The sequence below is a fragment of the Nuphar pumila genome, chromosome 3 (genome assembly GCF_984573655.1).
Source record: "Nuphar pumila chromosome 3, dmNupPumi1.hap1.1, whole genome shotgun sequence".
NCBI classification, from domain to species: domain Eukaryota; kingdom Viridiplantae; phylum Streptophyta; class Magnoliopsida; order Nymphaeales; family Nymphaeaceae; genus Nuphar; species Nuphar pumila.
This window is the reverse complement of record NC_143251.1, coordinates 111,699,610-111,722,294: the sequence shown is the minus strand read 5'-3', so window position 1 is coordinate 111,722,294 and position 22,685 is coordinate 111,699,610. Positions and strand designations below refer to the sequence as shown.

Here is a 22,685-nt window from a genome sequence, read left to right as displayed (position 1 = left end):
GGTCCTTGAAGACCACGTTTATGTGTTGTATTTTGTATTGTAAGTTTGTAACACAAGGGCATTTATGTCTTTCAAGTCAGATCAGGATACCTATGTACTTTATTATTGCAAACATGGGCAGCTTTGTAATTTATCTTTTACTCCTAATACTAAAAGGAGATGTCAGTCCTCTAAGGCCCTAAGGAGGTCTATTCTGAATTCCTCTTGCAGTTCCTCCCTCACTCGACTCCTCTTCTATATAATCTCCTTTTTCAAGCATCAAGTTACTTCACAATAAAGAGAGATATGAAAGACCATAGCTTGAAATATTTTAGCATAAATAAGATTAAATAGTGGAGTAGGACTTGTGGAATAACACCCATAGACAAGGAGAAGAAGGCCTAACAACAAAGGTAATCATGATGACAAGGGCAACACAATCACTTCAAGTAAATTCTCATCACAAAATTTTATATGCCCATGGCCTCCTCTCTCTTCCTCTAATCCGCACAACTTTAAATGGTTCTTTTTTATTTTTTTGAATTCTATTAAATTATTAAAAGAAGTCGAGTTTCATGGAATTTGAAAGGGCTGGGTGCAAGCAAACTCTAACCAGCTATAATATAGATGACTCACTTCCATCTCAAGCTAGCAAATAAAATCAAACTCGTGAGAACCCAACTCACAAGAACTGTAAAAAGCTAATTGTGTCCCTACCAACCACAGCCACAAATATCGCCGATATTTTGCAAATCTCGTGATCTTATCATAAGTTATTAGAGAAACGAAATATCAATGATAATATAACGAGATTTTGAAAATCTTTTTTGTTCTAAATATATCACAATATTTTTGTGTCCTTTCACGCCTTTCAAATGTTCAAAAAACATAAGGCAAGTCATCCATGGGTTGCCTCACTTTTTAAAAGAGCATTTATTCTTTTAAAAAGTGGTGTCCACCACGTGAATAAGCCTGTTACCCAGATGAATGGGCAGACATGTATGCATGTCAGCATGCTTTTTCAACCTTGAAGTTAGAAAGCCAAAGGGAAAAGCCTCTTACATAGAGGTGCAAGTGGCCCTCCTCCCTCCACGTCATCGATATGGGACTATTCTTTTGTAGTCCCTTTATAGAGTTCTATGAAATGTTTATATTCATGCCAAGTTAAAACCTCTATCGCCCATATCACCCAACTGTGCTAATATATTAAAGTAAAACTTGTATTCACTCATATCACCCACACATAGCACTTGTATATTTATTATAATTTTTATTAATGCTTTTTTATATATTATTTATAATCATGTCTACATACCGAAATTTTTCCAAGATTTCCCCAATAAAAACATTTTTTTTCAAAATCTCCCAAGATATTCCCGAGAACAATATTGGTGACTATGCTACCAACAGAAAGTTGCTTGGTAAGTCATGAAAAACAGCAATAGCTACATAGAGTAATTAGGAAAAAAAATTATGTGATGTATGGGACACAAGAATAATATAGCAATAATAAATATGGTATTTAAAAAAGAAGAAGGCAGATGATGAAGAGGTTACCTGTACAAAAAGACAAGGCAGTTACAGCACCTCTAGAAGAATGTGTGAATGCAACCAGCTCTTCATCATAACGTACATTATGAATATGAATTTTCCCATCTGCACAGCCTACTGCAACCACGTCTAGGGCAGGTGATGATACACAACATTGCAGAGGTGATCCCCAACCTTTAAACTCATAAAGTTTCTTTTTTGTACTGATGTTCCAAAGTTGCAACAATCCTTTATGGCTTCCAATAATAACCTAAACATTAAATACTATAAATGAGTTCATAGACAACCTTCTTTTTTGGACGGACAAGCTAGGGAATATCCCCCATAGGATTCAAACCCAAGACCCCTAGGTTATGATAGTGCAACCTAACCATCTAACTGTGTCATTTGACCCTGTTCACGGATAAACCATTCTCATAGAGAATAAGCACAGACATGCGATCCAAAGCCTAAATTGGGGTCGAGTACAGAAAATGAAAGGAATGGATGAAACAGAAGGACAAACATTATAGCAGAGAGAAGCCAAGGGAAATAACCTTATTAAGGTAAGTATCTGGGTGCATTATGCAGCTAGGAGCATAATTATCATCAAGCAAGATATGCCCAACTGGTGTCAAATTCTGTTCAACTCCTTTAAACGCCCATATGAAAAGATTGCCTTTAACATCTACACTATATATATGCTCACCGAACAGGAGCAACAAATTGACCTTTTCAACATGCCTGCTCCATGTTGCTACCTGCTCAAGAAACTTCCCAAGCATGAGCAACAGCAAAAAAATGAATATAACAATTATAACAGAACTTTAACAATAGTGCATCCATATTAATAGATACCTTGATTCCCCTTGATAAGCAATATAAAATAGTACAAACAATTCCTTTTGATACATGGAGAAAATGACAGAAACTGCATTAAATTATAGGATCACCAACTACATTATGAGACAGAAAGAAAAGAAGCTGAATATCCACCTCGTTAGGTTGCATTTCCTCCAGGTATTTGTCACTTCTCAATTAGTAATGATCTGACCACTATTTATAAGGGTACCATACTGTGTAACTAAGAGGCAATTACCTTATATGAAAATGTCATCTCAAGTGGTGAACAAAGGAGCCATAGGGTACCTCTGTACATAAACTCCATTTTTCAAAACACTAACATCTTATTAAACCTTACAAGCATCTCTGACAGTAGCTTAATACATTTCAAACATGTTTCAAAAAGATGGTCTAAACATGATAAATTTTGTACAAGGATTATCAAATGCCCGTAGAATATTTTTAGGAGAAAACCCATCTCCCACTGTTTATCAATCACAATTTAGTAAGTCATTTACTTAAAAAAGAAAACAAGTCTCAAGAATTAGAACCATGGCAGCATGATATATTCTAGATGAAAGGATGCAAATAGAATTTGCTTAGCTTTTCATTCAATATGAAGAAATTGAGGTAAAAATTCTCAACTTCATCAACAAACCTGATGAGCCCGTTTGAAAACAGCAATGTCATTTCCAACTGCAGCAAATGTAAAATCACGATATGATGCAAGAGCTCGAATCTTTTTTGGCATTTGTGGCCCTTAAATTGCAGTCAAAGAAAAGCAACAGATTAAGGAAAGTCAATTTATTTCCAGTAAATAATAAAGAATGCCAGTATATAACAATATGGATTTTGCTTGAAAAAAGAAAGGAAAAGAAAAGAAACACACTTCATGCTAATATTACACTTTTCTGATATTTGGACATCATGTACTGTACATAAACTACTGTTATAATGAATATTTCATTCTGTATCATTATACATCTGCTTGCATGTGTGCATGCTTGAACGCATAATACTTATTAGAGTGCAAGTTGGGGGTAGTCTGGCTCAAATTTGATCTCTTCTATAAGAATTTCAAAAGTAACAAACAACCCTTTGTGTTTTCATTGTCTTTTTTCAACATTAAGATAAGGTGTTTGTGTTTCTTAGGGACGTAACATGTGAGAGAGAGATCATTTCTCCTGATTCTAAGGTTTCTCATGGTTAAGATAATTTTCCACCAAGTAAATAGTAATTTTTAACTCAGTATATGCTAGGGGTAATCTCCCTTATGGATGAATATTACAATATAAAAAGAAACAGTGGTCAGAATCAACATGCTCATAAAGAGGGAAAAAGTAGTGAAATTAAAGGTACTTTTTCCTTTTATTTCATCTTCTGTTTCTATGTTATTTGGTTTCTCTTTCTTTGATTTTGCTTCAACTGTCAACTTGGACACGCCATTTGACTAGTATCACCATGTGTGTGTGCAGGTATGCACGCATATGTGCGGATTTATGGGGTTCTTCCAATCATTCAATTCAGATGAGCAAATAGTCCTGGCATATTCTAGTTTTTCTTGATCATGATATTAGACAAAATTATATCTTAACCTCAAAACTGGTTAATATTACATAATTAAGTGAGATGCCTGCTACTGAGTCATCTTACTTAATAACATCTCTAAAAATTCAATGTTTCATGTAAGAGGCTAGTTTACAGGAAACTGCACGAATTTTAGGAAAACACTCTTCAGGGTCATACTGATTGGTAGACATGCCTAAAAGAGAAATTTATACCAGGGCAAGATGATTCTGTTGATACCAGATTCAAATGATAATTCACTACTCAAGGGAATACAACAACTTTCATTTGGACACCCAAAAGAAGAATCTATTTCAGTAGGGATCTCACTCATTCCAGCTAGAAGTTGCTTTCTTTCCTCCTAACTTATATTCTACAGATATAGTGCCATTGCATAGAAGCCTTTTATCAACAGAAAACATGACCTAATTATTAGTTGAAATGATGTACAAAACCTATGTACTTGATTAAAACATGTAAGATTTGGAACTGTTTGTTGTTCAGATTTCTTTCAAACAAAACAAAACTTCTTAGTCAGAAGATCAAAGCAAAAAACTTAAAAAATGTAGAAGAATACGATAAGGATTTAGTCCACATCTCAATCAGCAAGAAGACGCAAACTCTCACATGATTCATAACCCACTTGCTATAATAGTAAGCATGACCCATGCCTACAAGAGCTCTATTCATTAGGTGGGGGTGACTTGTTAATGTCACCAAGTTGACAGGACGTCATCTGTTTGAAACCTAAGGGGGGCATTGTAATGAAATAGTGGAAAATACAAAAACAATGTCACTAAGGGCTTTACAAGATTACGATCACAAAAGTGCATAGGCACAAACCAATATCATCAAGGGCTTACAAGTTCGCAATCACAATGTGCACAAACACAAGTCCACTATATGACAAAACAATAGCCAACAAGGGGCAACAACACAAGAACTAAGTGCATATAAAACATTAAGGAACTAAATATAAAAACACAAAATGTAAAAAAAAATATTCACCTTTATTGAGCATAAATGCTTAAGAGAAGCATTAACAAATGAAGGGAAACAAAGCCCCTTTATATACACATTGAGAGAGACCAAATGGAAGCTCCCAATAGTCATTGGGAGCTCCCAACGGTCATATTTATGACCGTTGGATAGCCTCCAATGACTCTATGGTCAAAAGACCATAGAGCCCTTGCTTAAAAGGAAAATTTAAAAAAAGAAAATTAAATAAATAAAAGGAAAAATTGTTCCTAATGAACAGTCCTTTTTACATGAGTAAAATGACAAATATTCCTAGAGAATATTTACCTATTACATTATTAAAAATAATATATATATATATACATGAACATCTTAAAACTCCCCCTCAAACTTACGGTGTGATATACCGAAAGTTTGAAAACACAACAAAGAATTAATGGGAAGGATCTAAGTCTTCAAATGCCGTTATTGGTGATCATCCTCAAACGCATGCATCGGTTATCTTCATCTTCAAGACATGATGCATCGAATATGTCCTTTTTCAATCCATCGCATCTTTAAGAGCCTGTAAAAAGAACAAGCCAAAAGATTCCAACTGTTAAAATGTAAAACTGTACATATATGTATATATAATAATATTATATTATTATATATATATAAATACATTTTTCATTTCTGTAATTTCTGTAATTTTTCTTTATTTTTATTTTTTGTGTTTATGTCATCTAGTTCAGTTTGAACTAGAATGACTGTTGCTAGTCAAGTCCTGTCCAGACTTGACTAGCAATAGAGCTGTTGGACTGACACAGTCCAACAGCTCTTAATTCCAACAGCTCTAAATAGAGCTGTTGGACTGTGCCCAACAGCTCTATTGAGTCCTCTTTCAGCTGTGTATATAAAGGGGTGCAGCCCCTCTTGTATTTCTCTCCAATGCTTCTTAAGCAATTGGTTTTTCATATCAATAAAGAATACATTTTTATTTTTATTTTGTTTCCAGTTATACCCTTTTTAAGGGTTATGCTTTAGTGTCATTCTTGACACTTGCTCTTGTTAATCTAAGCTCGTGTTTCAAAGATCCCCATTTCATTTCATGGTATCAGAGCCGCAGAAGTACTAAATCTTGAGGAAAAGCTGCCTCGGTTTCCGTGCCCGTTTGCAAAAGTGTTCGCCACTTGAAGAAAAGTGTTTTATCACTTCATTGGAGAGGATTTCACATCTTGTTGTATTGTTTTTTTTTTCTTTCTTTTTCATTTTCCTTCTTGCTTCTCTTCTATCCCTATTCTTTCTCTCCTTGTAATCGATGGATGACAATGATAAAGTCACCATCATGCCTATGAAACTAAGTGATACGAACTATGTAACATGGGCTTCAATCATGAAGCACCATATATGGGGAAAAGGCTTATGGGGGATTGTGGATGGTTCCGATTCGGAACCTAAGCTATCTCTTACTAAAAAGGAGGGAGATAAAGAGGTCCCTCTATCGGAAGAAGAGAAAATCAAGGCTATTGCCTCATACGAGAAGAAATGGAAAGAATGGAGAATATTTCATGCGAAGATAATGTCATGGCTTATCAATAGCGTTGACATTAAAAAATGCTCAAGTCTTGTCAAATTTGATCATGCTGATAAGGCATGGGAATACCTTAAGAATATGTATTCCCTTAAAGATATTGCACACGTGTGCAACCTCCAAGAAAAAGTTCGAATGATGACACAAGGAGACAAAACTATTCGTGAATATTACAATGGGTTGTCCGAACTTTGGGAAGAACTTTCCCTTTTAGAACCAAAGTGGCATTGTGCCGAAGACATCGAGCTTCGTCAGAAACAACTCGATGCTGAACATTTTTACCAGTTTATCACTGGATTAAGGCCGGAATTTGAAACCACTAAATCGGCCCTACTTCACCGGGGAAAAATTCCTTCTATTGTTGAAACTATTGAAGAGTTAACAATGGAAGAAAATCGTCTCCGGAAAGGTTCTTTAAAAATTGAAGATGATTCCGTTTTAGCCGTGTCTAGACCAGGGAATCATGTTCGATCATATAGGCCTCCTCACTTTAACCGACAAAATGGTGACTATGATAAGAAGAAAGTTATTTGTCATCACTGTCATGAACCGGGACACTACAGGCCACAATGTCCCAAACTTAAGGAGCTGAGAGAAAAAAGAGCTGCAACTGCTGGATCGGAGCCTAAAGATCAGGATGCACCAGTTTCCCTGGCCCAACTAATGGAGATTCTTCAGCCTCTCATCAAAGGTGCCTCTTCCTCATCTGAAGCTTTAACCGGCGCAGCAGCCTCATCTTTTTCTGATCTAGGTAAAATTTCTTGGCTTCTTGACTCTGGTGCATCTTTTCATATGACCCCAAATAATCAAAGTCTATCCAAATGTGTTAAAAATAAAACAAGTGTGTCAAAGGTCTTTACTGCTGATGGGACTTCTCTTGAAATAGAAGGAATAGGAAATTTTGAAAAAATTTCTAAAACAAAAAATTTTTTTATTCCAGAAATTAGACATGTTCCCAAATTAAATTTAAATCTTTTATCTGTATCTCAAATTTCTGATTATGGGTGTAATATTTCTTTTTCTTCTCATGGTTGTTGGGTACAGGATCGCCAGTCAGGCAAGCTGATTGGGGAAGGCCATAGAGAAGGAAGACTCTATTACATGGATTTTTTAGAAATGCCGAAGAAAGCTTTTTGTTATAATATTCAAAAAATAGAGTTGGAACTGTGGCATAAGAGACTTGGTCACCCACATATAGCCAAAATCCAACATTTTCCAAATCTAGGGAAATTTTGTAACTCTGAATCATTTGATTGTAAAGATTGTATTCTCGGCAAAATGAAAAGATTATCATTTCAAAACAGAACCTTTTTATCTTCAAGACCACTTGAATTAATACACTCGGATGTTTGGGGTCCTGCACCAGTAATTTCTAAAGGAGGATTTGTTTACTATGTTATTTTTGTCGATGATTTCTCCCGACATACGTGGATGTACTTTCTCAAACATAAGTCTGAAGTATTTTCATACTTTCAAACTTTTCATAATATGGTTAAAAACAAGTTTCAAAATGATATTACTATTTTTCGCACAGATTCAGGGGGAGAGTTTTTATCCACAGATTTTCAAAATTATCTTAAATTGCATGGCATCACACATCAAAGATCTTGTCCTTATACACCTCAACAAAATGGACTGGCAGAACGAAAACATCGCCATATTATAGAAACCACTAGGACTTTATTAATAGCAAATCAAGTCCCGAAAGACTTTTGGGCAGAAGCTGCCTTAACTGCCACCTATCTCATTAATAGGATGTCATCTTCTTCGTTACAAAATATCACTCCCATTGAAAAACTTATGAACATTTCTCCAGACTACTCTAGACTAAGAATATTTGGGTGCAAATGTTTTATATTTACTGACAAAAATGATAAACTTTCCCCTCGTGCGATTCCCTGTGCCTTTTTAGGATATGCTGAAAACCAGAAAGGTTATAGATGTTTTGACTTCAAAAATAATAAACTATATGTGTCTAGAAATGTTTCCTTTCTTGAAAAGGAGAGCTTCTTTGATTTTAGAAAATTAAAAGACGTCACTGAGTACTCATTTTTGCTAGATCTAACATCAACATCTCATGAATATGACCTTGACTGTAACTTTGATGATGATCAAAGAATTATTGATCTTAATGTTGAAAATGAAGAAGTTCATAGAGATACTAGTATTCAATATTCCAGGCGACAAGAGTCTAATCCTCCATGTGCACTTGAGAAATATTCTAACATTCCAACTAGACAATCAACCCGAATCTCGAGGCCTCCAGGAAAGTTTGTATCATACGAGTCTTTCTCACCCACATATAGGGCAGTTATTGCATTAATTCACTCATATGAAGAACCATCCACATATTTTCAAGCAAAAAATGATATCAAATGGATAGAAGTCATGAAAGCTGAATTAGATGCACTTGAAAAGGTTTCTACATGGAATATTCAAGATCTTCCTATAGGGAAGAAAACTATAGGATGTCGATGGGTTTATAAAATTAAAACCAAGAGTGATGGTACTCTTGAAAGATATAAAGCCCGTTTAGTAGCCAAAGGTTATGCCCAAGAATATGGGATTGATTATGAAGAAACCTTTGCTCCGGTAGCTCGTATGACTACTGTCCGAACCTTAATTGCCTTAGCTTCTATCAAAAAATGGTCTATTTTTCAAATGGATGTCAAAAATGCTTTTTTAAATGGAAAGCTAGTTGAAGAAGTATATATGGAACCCCCTCCTGGTCTAAGTATTCCTAAGGGTAAAGTCCTTCGCTTAGAAAAAGCTCTTTATGGACTTAAACAAGCACCAAAAGCTTGGTATGATAGGTTTAGTCGTGTTATGATTGATATTGGTTTTCAATTCTGTTTAACTGACACTGCTTTGTTTATTAAGAATTCTGATGCAGGGATCATTGTGCTTCTTCTCTATGTGGATGATATGATCATCACCGGAAGCGATAAACAGGGAGTTGAAACAATCAAAACACTTCTTAAATCTCATTTTGAAATGACTGATTTGGGTTTGTTGAGATATTTTTTAGGCATTGAAGTTGCTTATTCTCCTAGAGGATATTTATTATCTCAGACTAAATTTGCTTTTGATATTGTTTTCAGGTCTGGTATTACTGATGATAAGAAAGTCGACACTCCAGAAGTTGTTAATGTTAAAATGAAGATTGATGATGGAGAACTTCTTGCAGACCCTACTCCTTACAGACAGCTTGTCGGGGCACTTTCCTATCTATCCATTACCAGACCAGATATAGCACATGTTGTTCATACAGCAAGTCAATTTCAACATGCTCCTACTTCTGTTCATATGGGAGCAGTCATGCGTATTATCAGATACATCAAGTCCTCTCTTTCACGAGGACTTTTCTTATCTTCCTCCTCTTCTCTTGATTTAATTGCATATACTGATGCTGATTAGGGAGGTGATCCCAATAACAGACACTCAACCACTGGCTTTTGTGTCTTTTTAGGGGAATCATTAATCTCGTGGAGGTGTAAAAAGCAGCAGAAGGTATCTCTCTCGTCCACCGAAGCTGAATACAGAGCCATGGCAACCACGACCATGGAAGTAGTTTGGCTCCGACGACTGCTTGCTGACATGGGAGTTGAAGCAACAAAGGCTTCACAAATGTGTTGTGACAACAAAAGTGCGATCTATATTGCCAGTAACAGAACATTCCACGAACGCACCAAACACATCGAAATGGATTGTCACTACGTCAGAGAGGAATATCTACACGGGATAATTGATCTGCCATATGTCACTTCAGAATATCAGTTAGCAGACTTCTTTACAAAGCCTCTTGTTGCTCCCCGATTTCACTTTCTCTTAGACAAACTTTCGCTCATTGTACCGTAAGTTTGAGGGGGAGTGTTAAAATGTAAAACTGTACATATATGTATATATAATAATATTATATTATTATATATATATATATAAATACATTTTTCATTTCTTTCATTTCTGTAATTTTTTTCTTTGTTTTTATTTTGTGTTTATGTCATCTAGTTCAGTTTGAACTAGAATGACTGTTGCTAGTCAAGTCCTGTCCAGACTTGACTAGCAATAGAGTTGTTGGACTGACACAGTCTAACAGCTCTTAATAGAGCTGTTGGAATGACACATTCCAACAGCTCTAAATAGAGCTGTTGGACTGTGCCCAACAGCTCTATTGAGTCCTCTTTCAGCTGTGTATATAAAGGGGTGCAGCCCCTCTTGTATTTCTCTCCAATGCTTCTTAAGCAATTGGTTTTTCATATCAATAAAGAATACATTTTTATTTTTATTTTGTTTCCAGTTATACCCTTTTTAAGGGTTATGCTTTAGTGTCATTCTTGACACTTGCTCTTGTTAATCTAAGCTCGTGTTTCGAAGATCCCGATTTCATTTCACCAACTACACAAGGAAAATATCTTACTTAATAGTTATAAAGTTTTATAACCAATATATTTTAAAACAATAATAGAATTTTCAAACAAAGTAGTAATAATGTTTAGAAATCAAATAATCATTAAGAAAGACAAGAGGAGTATTCCTAAGGATGAATTTTTATGAAATCAAACCATAATCATAAAATCAACATATTTTTCAAGAAAACATAACATTGACCATAAGAAAATTTGATCATTAAAAGACATATGATTCATTAAGAAGAGATAAACAATTATGCATAAATAATATCCTAAGCATTTCAATCATGCATATAATAAAAAAAAAAGGTCTCAAAAAAGATCTAATTAACTTCATGCATACAATAATGTGAACAAGATAATCAATATAAAATACACATATATATCCAACATGCAATTAAAGCATATTTAATGCACATAAGATGACAATAAAAATAGCTATTTTTATCAATAAAATGAATGATTTTAATGTAAAGAATCAAATAGCCTTCAATTACCAACAAAAGTGTTTATCAATATCAAGTGGACAACACACAAGTGTTTTCGTAAGGAACACACTCTCAACACTCACAAAGGGGCACACGCAAGAAGACTCACAATATAAAGAATAAGATTTTATTAAACATCACAAGTATGCAAAAAATGCTTGAATTTTGTATCCATAAACATCTTCTGTATAAGAAAAAATTAGTAAAAGATTAGATATTATAAGGAGAGATTTTAAAAAAATATATAATAAAGAGAATGATATTTACAAATCAACAATAATTTGCAAAAAATATGAAGAGATTTAAATTCTCACAAATATCAAAAAGTGATATTTTGCAATTTTCAACAATAGTTTGACCACCAGAAGCAATCACCTCACTAAGCCTTCAAACCTCAAACATAAAATGTATCAACGATTAGAACAAAAGCATAATCATCTTGTCGCTAAAGGGCCAAAGACACACAAAGGTGTGTATAAACATTTATTGTCTACATGTAATGATACTTAAAAACAAGTATATCAGCGACTAAAACAAGAGCATAATGCAAACGATGGGCTAAAATTACATACAAAGGTGTAAATAAGCAACTCTTGTCTACATATAGTGACACTCAAAAATCAAGTACATAAGCAACTAGATCAAGAGTATAATGCCAACGATAGGGTAAAATCACACGAAGGTGTGAATAAACATCTTTTGTCTACATATAATGACACTAAAAAATCATATGTATCAGTGACTAGATCAAGAGTATAATCATAATGTCAACAATGGGCTAAATCACACAGGTGTAATGTCAACAATGGGCTACAAACACACGTGTGAATAAACATCTCTTGTCTACATATAATGACACTTAGATAAGAGGCATAATAGGAGAAAACACAAAAGGTAAAAAAGTTTGTAATGAAAACACACTAATGTTATCAATAAAAATATCAATTTTAATTATTTTTCAAAATATCATGGTTTCAAAAATAGATAGTCAACACAGATAAACATAGTTACAAACATACATAATAACAATGGTCATACAACAAATGAGTGATACAACACACTTAGATTCAGAGATCAAACAATTGTCACTTAGAGCCAAACCATAAGTTGACAATCTAAACTGACATAAAACAAGGTGGACACAACTTACCCCAAAAACATTTAGAAATCCAAAATAATAAGGCCAAGAAAAATGATGCATCATAGAAAATTTTGTGATGAACACAACAAATGCCATAAGAAGGCAATAAATACTCACGAAAATCATTTTTCAAACAAGTGAGTTCAAATATAAGAACCAATTTGAAAAACAAAGTTTCAAATCAAATTCAATAACATTATATGAAAAACTTGGTCTAAATATAATGCAATCATATGCACATACAATCATAAGCATCGTTAATATAAGCAAGCTATATAGAGAGATAGCTTAATCTAGATTACAAGTCTACTATGAGACGATCAATGCCATTAAAGAGGATCAAAACATATATAGAGATTATCAAAGAACCATATAAAAAACTAAGGGAATACACAAGTACAATTAATCATTGATTCTCACAAAAAAATCAAAAGAACTCATATATATATACATATATAATAATCTAAATAACTTAAAGCCGCATATCTTATACAAAATACATGCACAGGAACAAATTTAAGCATATATGCAAGTGATAGATTTAAGGCACTAAGGGCACAATATAAAAATTTATATTTTATAAATAACAAGTATGCAATGAATCAAGAGTCTTTAATCAAGAACACACATGTTCACCAAAGATCTAAATTTACAAACAGATGGACAGGTACTAAAGTGAACCATGAGAAAAACACATACAATTCCCATAAAAACACAGAATTTTCTCATGCTTCTCAGCTTAATATTTTATTAAAAACTAAATATGCAACAAAATATTTAAATCACATGTAAAATAATGTCATGAGACTAATAACATAGTCATAATTACCACAAAAAATATCAACAATATAAACACCTAATATCATAACTATTGTCCCACAAAAGACCCATAAAAAACATTTATTAAAGTAAATGACTTTCCATAAGAAATTATGCTCAATACCTTATGCACGAACAAACAATCTTATTCATCATGTAAGGCAATCATAAGTGCATAAGGATCAAATATCAATAAAAATTAATTTATAAGCTAGATCATAATTGTCGACACTTCATATTCTTCGTTTAATACACCAAGAGAAATATTAAACACAAGTTCAAGCAAAATTTCATAAAAATATACTTGTGAAATACATACAACATCATTATTTTGAAATATCTCAAATTATTTTAAAATATATAACAATTTATCAAAAAAAAACAAAACCAAGTTCAATAATACGAGCATGATTTTATAATCATGACTTGTTCAAATAAAGCATCTAAATGCCAACAATACATGTTCAAGCATACATGATTATATACATATATATCAAATAAAGCAAGTTTTGAAAAATTAAGATTCAAACATGATTTCAAAGCATATATATCTAATTTCTCAAAAATAAACAAATAAGTCTTATAAGATATTTAATAAGAAAACAAGTCCAACGATGATTAAAAAACCATTTAAAGAGATTTTTTTTGTTTTAATAATAACAACAATTATATATATTTAACAATAAAAAAATAAGTGTTTTCTCATGCATAATGCATGGAATAAATAACACAAGAAATACTTAAAGACATAAGATACATACCGGGTCTATATTTTTCTTGAATCCAAGCCACACAACGATTATGAATTATTCACGAAGCACAAACTCGAACCAAAGAATCCCAAGACCCATAAAGACAAAATGCCAAGAAGAATTTCTTGGCTCTGATACCATGTAATGAAATAGGAAAAAATACAAAAACAATGCCACTAAGGGCTTTACAAGATTATGATCACAAAAGTGCATAGGCACAAACCAATGTCATTAAAGGCTTACAAGTTCGTAATCACAATGTGCACAAGCACAAGTCCACTATAGGACAACACAATAGCCAACAAGGAGCAACAACACAAGCAGTAAGTGCACATAAAATATTAAGAAACTAAATAGAAAAACACAAAATGTAAAAAAATATTCATCTTTATTGAGCATAAATGCTTAAGAGAAGCATTAATAAATGAGGGGGAACAAAGCCCCTTGATATACACATTACAAGGGAGAGAGAGAGAGAGAGACCAAATGGGAGCTCCCAATAGAATCGTTGGGAGCTCCCCACGGTCATATTTATGATCGTTGGAGAGCCTCCAATGACTCTATGGTCAAAAGACCATAGAACCCTTGCTTAAAAGGGAAAATTACAAAAAAAGACATAAATAAATAAAACAAAAAATATTCCTAATGAACGATCCCTATTACATAAGTAAAATGATGAAAATACCCCTAGAGGATATTTACCTATTACATTATTATAAATAATATATATATATGAATATATGTATATATGTATATATGTATATATGTGATGCAGTAAGGAGGATTGGTTGTTACGCTGTTGTTGTCGACTGATGAAGGCACGACCCTCACGGTCGTGCGTTGTGCAGAAAAGGAGAGAATGCCCAACGTGAATGATGGACCTTAAACTTTATTTGATAATAAAATCCAATGAACAATGTAAATAAATGTAGAATGACGGGGAACGAACAATGAAATGAAAATAAAATAGGGAAAAGGGGCACGGCTGGAAGGAAAAGACAATTCTGAAAATAAACAAAGAGAGGTTGTTGCTAATCTTCAAAGTTCTCTATGCACAAAACCCTAGGAGAGGGTTTTATAAAGTCGGCTGGCGGATCCGGGTCTCGGGTCCAGTCGTGGGCCCGAGACGGGATCCGGGCTTTCTTCCTGCTGGATCTGGGTCGTCCGGGTCGACGTGCCTCGTGCTCGTCTGGAGTAGGTACGCAGGGGTGCCACTTCCCCACGTCTCAGTACCGTGTTCTGGATCGGATCCACTGCATGGGTCTGATCCTCAATCCCTTCATGCAAATCAGGTCTGCTGCCTGGGTCAGTCTGTATGGACCTGGGTCCATCCTACTCTGTATCATTCTCCCCTGGCTGGGAAGAAGTCGGTTCTGACGACTTGTTGTCTCCACAGTAATCATAAAGATCAGACATATTGAAAATAGGCGAAATATGCCAATCATCGGGCAGCTCAAGGAGGTAGGCATTCGAGCCCAATCGTCGAAGAATCTTGAATGGGTCGTACTTCTTAGGACTCAACTTGCCATAGGTACCTACTGGAAAACGCTCAGGACGCAAGTAAACCCATACTAACTGACCGACTTGAAATTTGACATCACGATGACCTTGGTCTACGAAAGTCTTGTAGGCTTCGTAGCTCTCAACAAGTTTGGTTTGAACCTGTCTATGGATATCAAGCATATACTTGATGGCATCAAATGCATCTGGGGCTGGGTATGAAATGCTAGATGCAGGTGCTAGGTCTACTACATTGGTGGGCGACCGACCATAAACCACTTGGAACGGAGATTTGCCTGTAGACCGGTTGATGGAGTTGTTATACGCAAACTCGGCTTGAGGCAAAACTAGGTCCCAAGTTTTGACGTTCTCCTCTACTAGACTCCGCAATAGGTTTCCTAAGGTGTGGTTGACAACTTCGGTTTGGCCATCTGTTTGAGGGTGGTAAGAACTACTGAATTGAAGCTTTGTCCTCAACAGGGCACATCTGAGGTGATCGTGTGGGGTAACCCATGAAAGCGGGCCACGTCTTTGAAGTAGTATAAGGCGACTAACGAGGCATCAGTGGTTCGCTTGCACGAGACAAAAATAGTCATTTTAAAGAACCGGTCAACGACGACTAAAATGGAATCAAAACTACGTCGGGTTTTGGGCAGACCTACAATAAAATCGATAGACACATGCTCCCAGGGACGCTCCAGAATGGGTAACGGAGTATAAAGACCACTATTCTGACGATAACCCTTAAACACTTGACACACTCGACAACTTTGAATAAACTTGACAACATCTTTGCGCATTTTGGGTCAAAAGTAGCGTTCATCTAACAGAGCGAACGTCTTATCATGGCCAAAATGCTCAGCTAGTCCCCCTTCATGTAACTCGGAAATCAGTTGAAGTCTCAGAGAGAAGTCAGACACACATAACTTGTTACCGCGAAAGAGGTAACCGTTATGTACACTAAATTGTGGGTCGACCGTGTGGTCAAAGGAGTGGCACCCTTCCCAGACTTGCTGAAAATCCGGATATGTCGGGTACAACTCCTTACACTGCTCGAACCCAATGACCCGCACTGACATAGTCATCATAAGGTTATTTTTTCTGCTAAGGGCATCAGCTACCTTGTTCAGAGTACCTGACTGATGGCGAATCGTGAAGGTGTACTCCAGCAATAAACTGACCCACTTGGCATGACAAACACTCAACTTTTTTTTACTATTCAGATACTTCAAAGCCTCATGATCCGTGTACAAGACAAACTCCTTATAAATAAGATAATGTCTTCAATAACGAAGGGCTTATACCACGGCATAAAACTCAACGTCATAAGTGGAATACTGGCACCTGGCCTAAGTCAGCTTCTCACTAAAGAAGGCAACCGGTCTACGATTCTGACTCAAGACTGCGTCAATTCCCACTTTAGAGGCATCGCACTCAACCTCAAAGACTGCACTAAAATCATGAAGGGCTAAAACAGAGGCACTAGTCATTTTCTCTTTGATGATCGTAAAGGCCTTTCCCACCGCAGGCGTCCAATGGAAACTAGTACCCTTTAGGCACTCCGTGATGGGGGCCATGAGGGTGCTGAAGTTTCTCACGAAACGTCGGTAAAAAGTGGCTAACCCGTGGAAACTACGGATCTCTCCTATAGTCTTTGGGGTGGGCCAATCGACAATCGCACGAACTTTCGCGGGATCTGCCTTAACCCCATCAGATGACACAATAAAACCTAAGAACACGACACTGAACGTCATGAACTCGCACTTTTTTGCATTGACATACAATTTTTCTCTCCTCAAAATCTCTAAGACCTAACGCAGGTGACTCAAATGATCAGACAAAGACGAACTATAAATCAAAATATCATCAAAGTATACAACAACAAACTTCCCTATACAAGGACGCAACACTTGGGTCATCATATTCATGAAAGTACTTGGGGCAATAGATAAACCAAATGGCATGACTAACCACTCATACAACCCATCACGTGTCTTGAATGTTGTCTTCCACTCATCCCCCTCCCGGATACGAATCTGGTGATACTCACTTTTTAAATCGATTTTGGAGAAAATGGAAGCATCAGCCAACATATCAAACATATCATCCAAGCGAGGGATGGGAAAGCGGTATTTGACAGTGATGTGATTTATCGCTCGACTGTCTACACACATGCGCATGGACCCATCTTTCTTAGGGGTGAGCAGGGCGGGTACTGCGCAAGGGCTCACACTCTCACGAATAAATCCCTTTCGTAGTAACTCCTGGACCTGCCTCAACAACTCGGCATGCTCGGATGGGTTCATGCGATACGCGGGAAGATTGGGGAGACTCGACCCTGGCACGAAATCAATAGCATGTTGCACAACACGTGTGGAAGGAAGGTTATCTAGAAGGTCATCTGGCATAATGTCGCTAAACTCCTTGGGCGCGATGTTCGTAGGAACTGGTAAGGATGTACTCGTCGACGGCTTAGCCACCAGGGCATAACAATAACCATTCTCATGACAATGGCTCAAGAAAGACCGGTAGGATAGGCCTGCAAGCCGGAGAACTCGCTCAGGCTTATCTACCGTGGGGAACCCCATCTCCTTGATGGAGAGAAGGACTATCTTATGACCCTTAAATACGAGCGAGTACGTGTTCCTACGGCCATCATGAATGGTCTTGCGATCAAACTGCCAAAGACGACCCAAAAGGATGTGACACGCACTCATAGGGGCTACATCACACCACATCTCATCGTGGTAATGCTCTCTCATGGAGAACCGAACTAAACAACGTTGGGTGATGGGAACCTCCTTTCCTTTCTTGAACCACGCCATCTTGTATGGGTGGGACAACTTCTCAGTTTTTAGGTTTAAAGTAGACACAACACTCTCGAACACCATATTCTAACAAGCACCGGTGTCGATAATAACATCACAAGCGTGACCCTCACAGTTGCACCGGGTTCTAAAAATGTTGTTCTGCAACCATTTTGCAGGGGTCGACTCACGGGGTGCGATCAAAACATGACGGAAGGACAATAAATTTTTGGCATTGTCGTCGAACTCTACGACTTCCCTCTCATCCTCGTAGTCGACCAACGGCTCACTCTCACTCTCGGATGCTGACTCCACAATAACCTCAACGAGATGAGTATTCTTGCCCACGGTGGGGCACTTAGACGTAACATGTCCTAATTTCTGACACCTAAAACAACGGATGGTAGACTCACTAGGTTTGGCTTTGGACCGGGTATTGTATGCGGGTCCGTACGGGTCAGGTTTGCTAGGGCCTGCTCTAGGGGTAAACTTTGAGTCCTCCTTCCGAGGGGAGCTTGCTCCCCTGGTTGGGAAACTCGACTTAGGCCGACTGGGCTGTTCACAACGGGTGGTCCTATATTCATGCCTCCTTTTCAACTTTTCCTCGACGTTCATGGCATAACTGCTTGCCTGATCTAATGTCTCAACTGTGATACAACTAAAATCGTCAGAAATAACAAGACGGAGACCAAAAATATACCTCGTGACCTGCTGGCGGCGGGCGGTCTCCTCAACTTGCACTCGCAGGGATAGACGATGAAACTCAATAGTGTACTCCGCCACAGTTTGAGTGCCTTGACGCAGGGTCAGGTACTCCTTATAGGCTCGCTCGGCATGCTCGGATGGGTTCATGCGATACGCGGGAAGATTGGGGAGACTCGACCCTGGCACGAAATCAATAGCATGTTGCACAACACGTGTGGAAGGAAGGTTATCTAGAAGGTCATCTGGCATAATGTCGCTAAACTCCTTGGGCGCGATGTTCGTAGGAACTGGTAAGGATGTACTCGTCGACGGCTTAGCCACCAGGGCATAACAATAACCATTCTCATGACAATGGCTCAAGAAAGACCGGTAGGATAGGACTGCAAGCCGGAGAACTCGCTCAGGCTTATCTACCGTGGGGAACCCCATCTCCTTGATGGAGAGAAGGACTATCTTATGACCCTTAAATACGAGCGAGTACGTGTTCCTACGGCCATCATGAATGGTCTTGCGATCAAACTGCCAAAGACGACCCAAAAGGATGTGACACGCACTCATAGGGGCTACATCACACCACATCTCATCGTGGTAATGCTCTCTCATGGAGAACCGAACTAAACAACGTTGGGTGATGGGAACCTCCTTTCCTTTCTTGAACCACGCCATCTTGTATGGGTGGGACAACTTCTCAGTTTTTAGGTTTAAAGTAGACACAACACTCTCGAACACCATATTCTAACAAGCACCGGTGTCGATAATAACATCACAAGCGTGACCCTCACAGTTGCACCGGGTTCTAAAAATGTTGTTCTGCAACCATTTTGCAGGGGTCGACTCACGGGGTGCGATCAAAACATGACGGAAGGACAATAAATTTTTGGCATTGTCGTCGAACTCTACGACTTCCCTCTCATCCTCGTAGTCGACCAACGGCTCACTCTCACTCTCGGATGCTGACTCCACAATAACCTCAACGAGATGAGTATTCTTGCCCACGGTGGGGCACTTAGACGTAACATGTCCTAATTTCTGACACCTAAAACAACGGATGGTAGACTCACTAGGTTTGGCTTTGGACCGGGTATTGTATGCGGGTCCGTACGGGTCAGGTTTGCTAGGGCCTGCTCTAGGGGTAAACTTTGAGTCCTCCTTCCGAGGGGAGCTTGCTCCCCTGGTTGGGAAACTCGACTTAGGCCGACTGGGCTGTTCACAACGGGTGGTCCTATATTCATGCCTCCTTTTCAACTTTTCCTCGACGTTCATGGCATAACTGCTTGCCTGATCTAATGTCTCAACTGTGATACAACTAAAATCGTCAGAAATAACAAGACGGAGACCAAAAATATACCTCGTGACCTGCTGGCGGCGGGCGGTCTCCTCAACTTGCACTCGCAGGGATAGACGATGAAACTCAATAGTGTACTCCGCCACAGTTTGAGTGCCTTGACGCAGGGTCAGGTACTCCTTATAGGCTCGCTCGGCATGGTCCGAAGGCACGAACTTTGATTGCATCAACCTTTGCATCTCCTCCCATGTCTGTATGCGCCCTAGTCCTTGCCGCTCTCTCGACTTTTACAGCTCAACCCACCATGTTTGTGCTAGGCCTCCCAACCAAGTGGACGCTAGAGATACACGACGGTGCTCAGCAACAGTGTGGTAGTCAAAGAAAAACTGTACGGCATAGGACCAGTTGAAGAATTACTCCGCATCAAATCGTCCGACGAATTCCGGAAGGTCCAGCTTTACCCCGTAAGTGGAGGAGTGCTCTGGTGCTCTCTGCTGACGAGTCTCCACCATTCCTGCGGGATATTCATACCAGAAAGCGTTGTCGTCACATACTGCTTCATCGCCCTCTGCGCGGTATTGCTCGCCTGGCTGCTGGTGCTGACGAACTCCACCGTGGTGTGGTCGGCGCTCAGGTCGTGCCGGTGCCTGCTGATTCTGCCGCGGTCTGGCTTGCCCGCGGGTGGGGCCATCTATGGCTGGCGTTGTTGCACCAGTATGTGAGGAGGTCCTACTAAAGGTGGACGGGTTTGTTGGGTCTCGAGCTCTAAGTGGGTAGGAATGGGGTAATACGGGTTTGGGTTATGATAGTGGTGTTGGATCGGGTGAGGTATTGGGTTTTGGATCGGGAGAGGGTTAATGGGTTGGTTCGGGTTCGGGTATCGGGTCGGATTGGTATAGGACTGGGGTGATTCGCCCGACGGGATATGAATCAGGCCTAATCCTAAACTACTCGTTGGACCCAGATTTGGGTAGGTTGGATCGGGGATCGAGTTGTGGGGATAAAAGGCTTGGTTTGAACTCGATCCACGATTCATATGGTTATGGGTCTGGTTTTGACCCGGCTCAAAATCAAGTTGGAGCTCCGTCCGGGTCCGATACAGGTTTGGGTCAGTGTAGGATCCATTTTGGGGTTCAAAATTAACGGGTTGGGTCGGATTCGGAGCGAACTGTGAACCGAGCCCAACCAGGTAGGTCGGGTATTGGGCTGTTAGGCCCAGACCCGCTCCCGGGAACCCAAAGGATGGTCCTCGGTAGCCAGGTCTGGACCAAATTAAGGTGGGCTCTTGATCGGACCCTGAGGGGTCAGGCACGATCCACAGGTGATCAGTCCCCCTAGCTTGCGAGTGGGTTGCGACTGAGTTCCCGTGCATAGGCGCTGGGAAGGTCGACAGACCCACCCCGGCTCGGGCTGGTGCTGGAACGCCTGCTGCCTGATCTGACATCACGCTCGGGTCACACAGGTCGTGCCCGGCCTGCAGCCCCTGCTGCGTGGGTCGGTGTCAGGCCTACGCACCCAGGCTGCCGCTGGGAGGCCCTTCTTCCCCTACCCGAGTGGCAGTCGCGCCAAAGGTCGGTACTCCCTGCTGGAGCGTCACGTGGCTGGCACCCATGCGCAGTTCCCTTCTAGTGTCTTCTGGTGGCACGGCAGGCTGATGGGCTTGTTGGGCTGGGTTGAATGCCACAGCATCGACAAGGACGACAACACCGTCGCCCACTCCCATATCCATTTGTTGTGTAGACGTCGTGTGTGGTTCCACCCGCGACTCGATGACCGCGATCCGAGTTTCAACCCCATCGAGTCGTTTCGACATGCTGGCCACGTCCCGGCTGACACGCAGCAGATTTTCTTCCATTCGAGTCATCATTTCCATCATACGCGACTTTGGACCCTTGCTTTCGGTGTCCTGCTCCTTTCTGGTTACTGAATCGTTCCCCGCGTCTGGAGGCATGTTGCCGACGACGGAGGATACCCGGTGCTCTGATACCATTTGATGCAGTCAGAAGGATTGGTTGTTACGCTGTTGTTGTCGACTGATGAAGGCACGACCCTCACGATCGTGCGTTGTGCAGAAAAGGAGAGAATGCCCAACGTGAATGATGGACCTTAAACTTTATTTGATAATAAAATCCAATGAACAATGTAAATAAATGTAGAATGACGGGGAACGAACAATGAAATGAAAATAAAATAGGGAAAAGGGGCACGGCTGGAAGGAAAAGACAATTCTGAAAATAAACAAAGAGAGGTTGATGCTAATCTTCAAAGTTCTCTATGCACAAAACCCTAGGAGAGGGTTTTATAAAGTCG

General features: G+C 38.9%; 1 protein-coding gene across 1 annotated transcript in view; it reads right to left on the bottom strand.

Moving 5' to 3' along the window:
* LOC149843312 (transducin family protein / WD-40 repeat family protein) overlaps positions 1 to 22,685 on the bottom strand; it is a 58,800-nt gene that overhangs the window by 29,948 nt on the left and 6,167 nt on the right. Inside the window, exons 3-5 of the mRNA XM_090001778.1 lie at positions 3,011 to 3,111; positions 2,067 to 2,270; positions 1,537 to 1,780 (exon numbers count right to left, since the gene is read on the bottom strand). Coding sequence (XP_089857904.1) covers positions 1,537 to 1,780; positions 2,067 to 2,270; positions 3,011 to 3,111 — 549 coding nt within the window. The remainder of the gene's footprint in view (positions 1 to 1,536; positions 1,781 to 2,066; positions 2,271 to 3,010; positions 3,112 to 22,685) is intronic.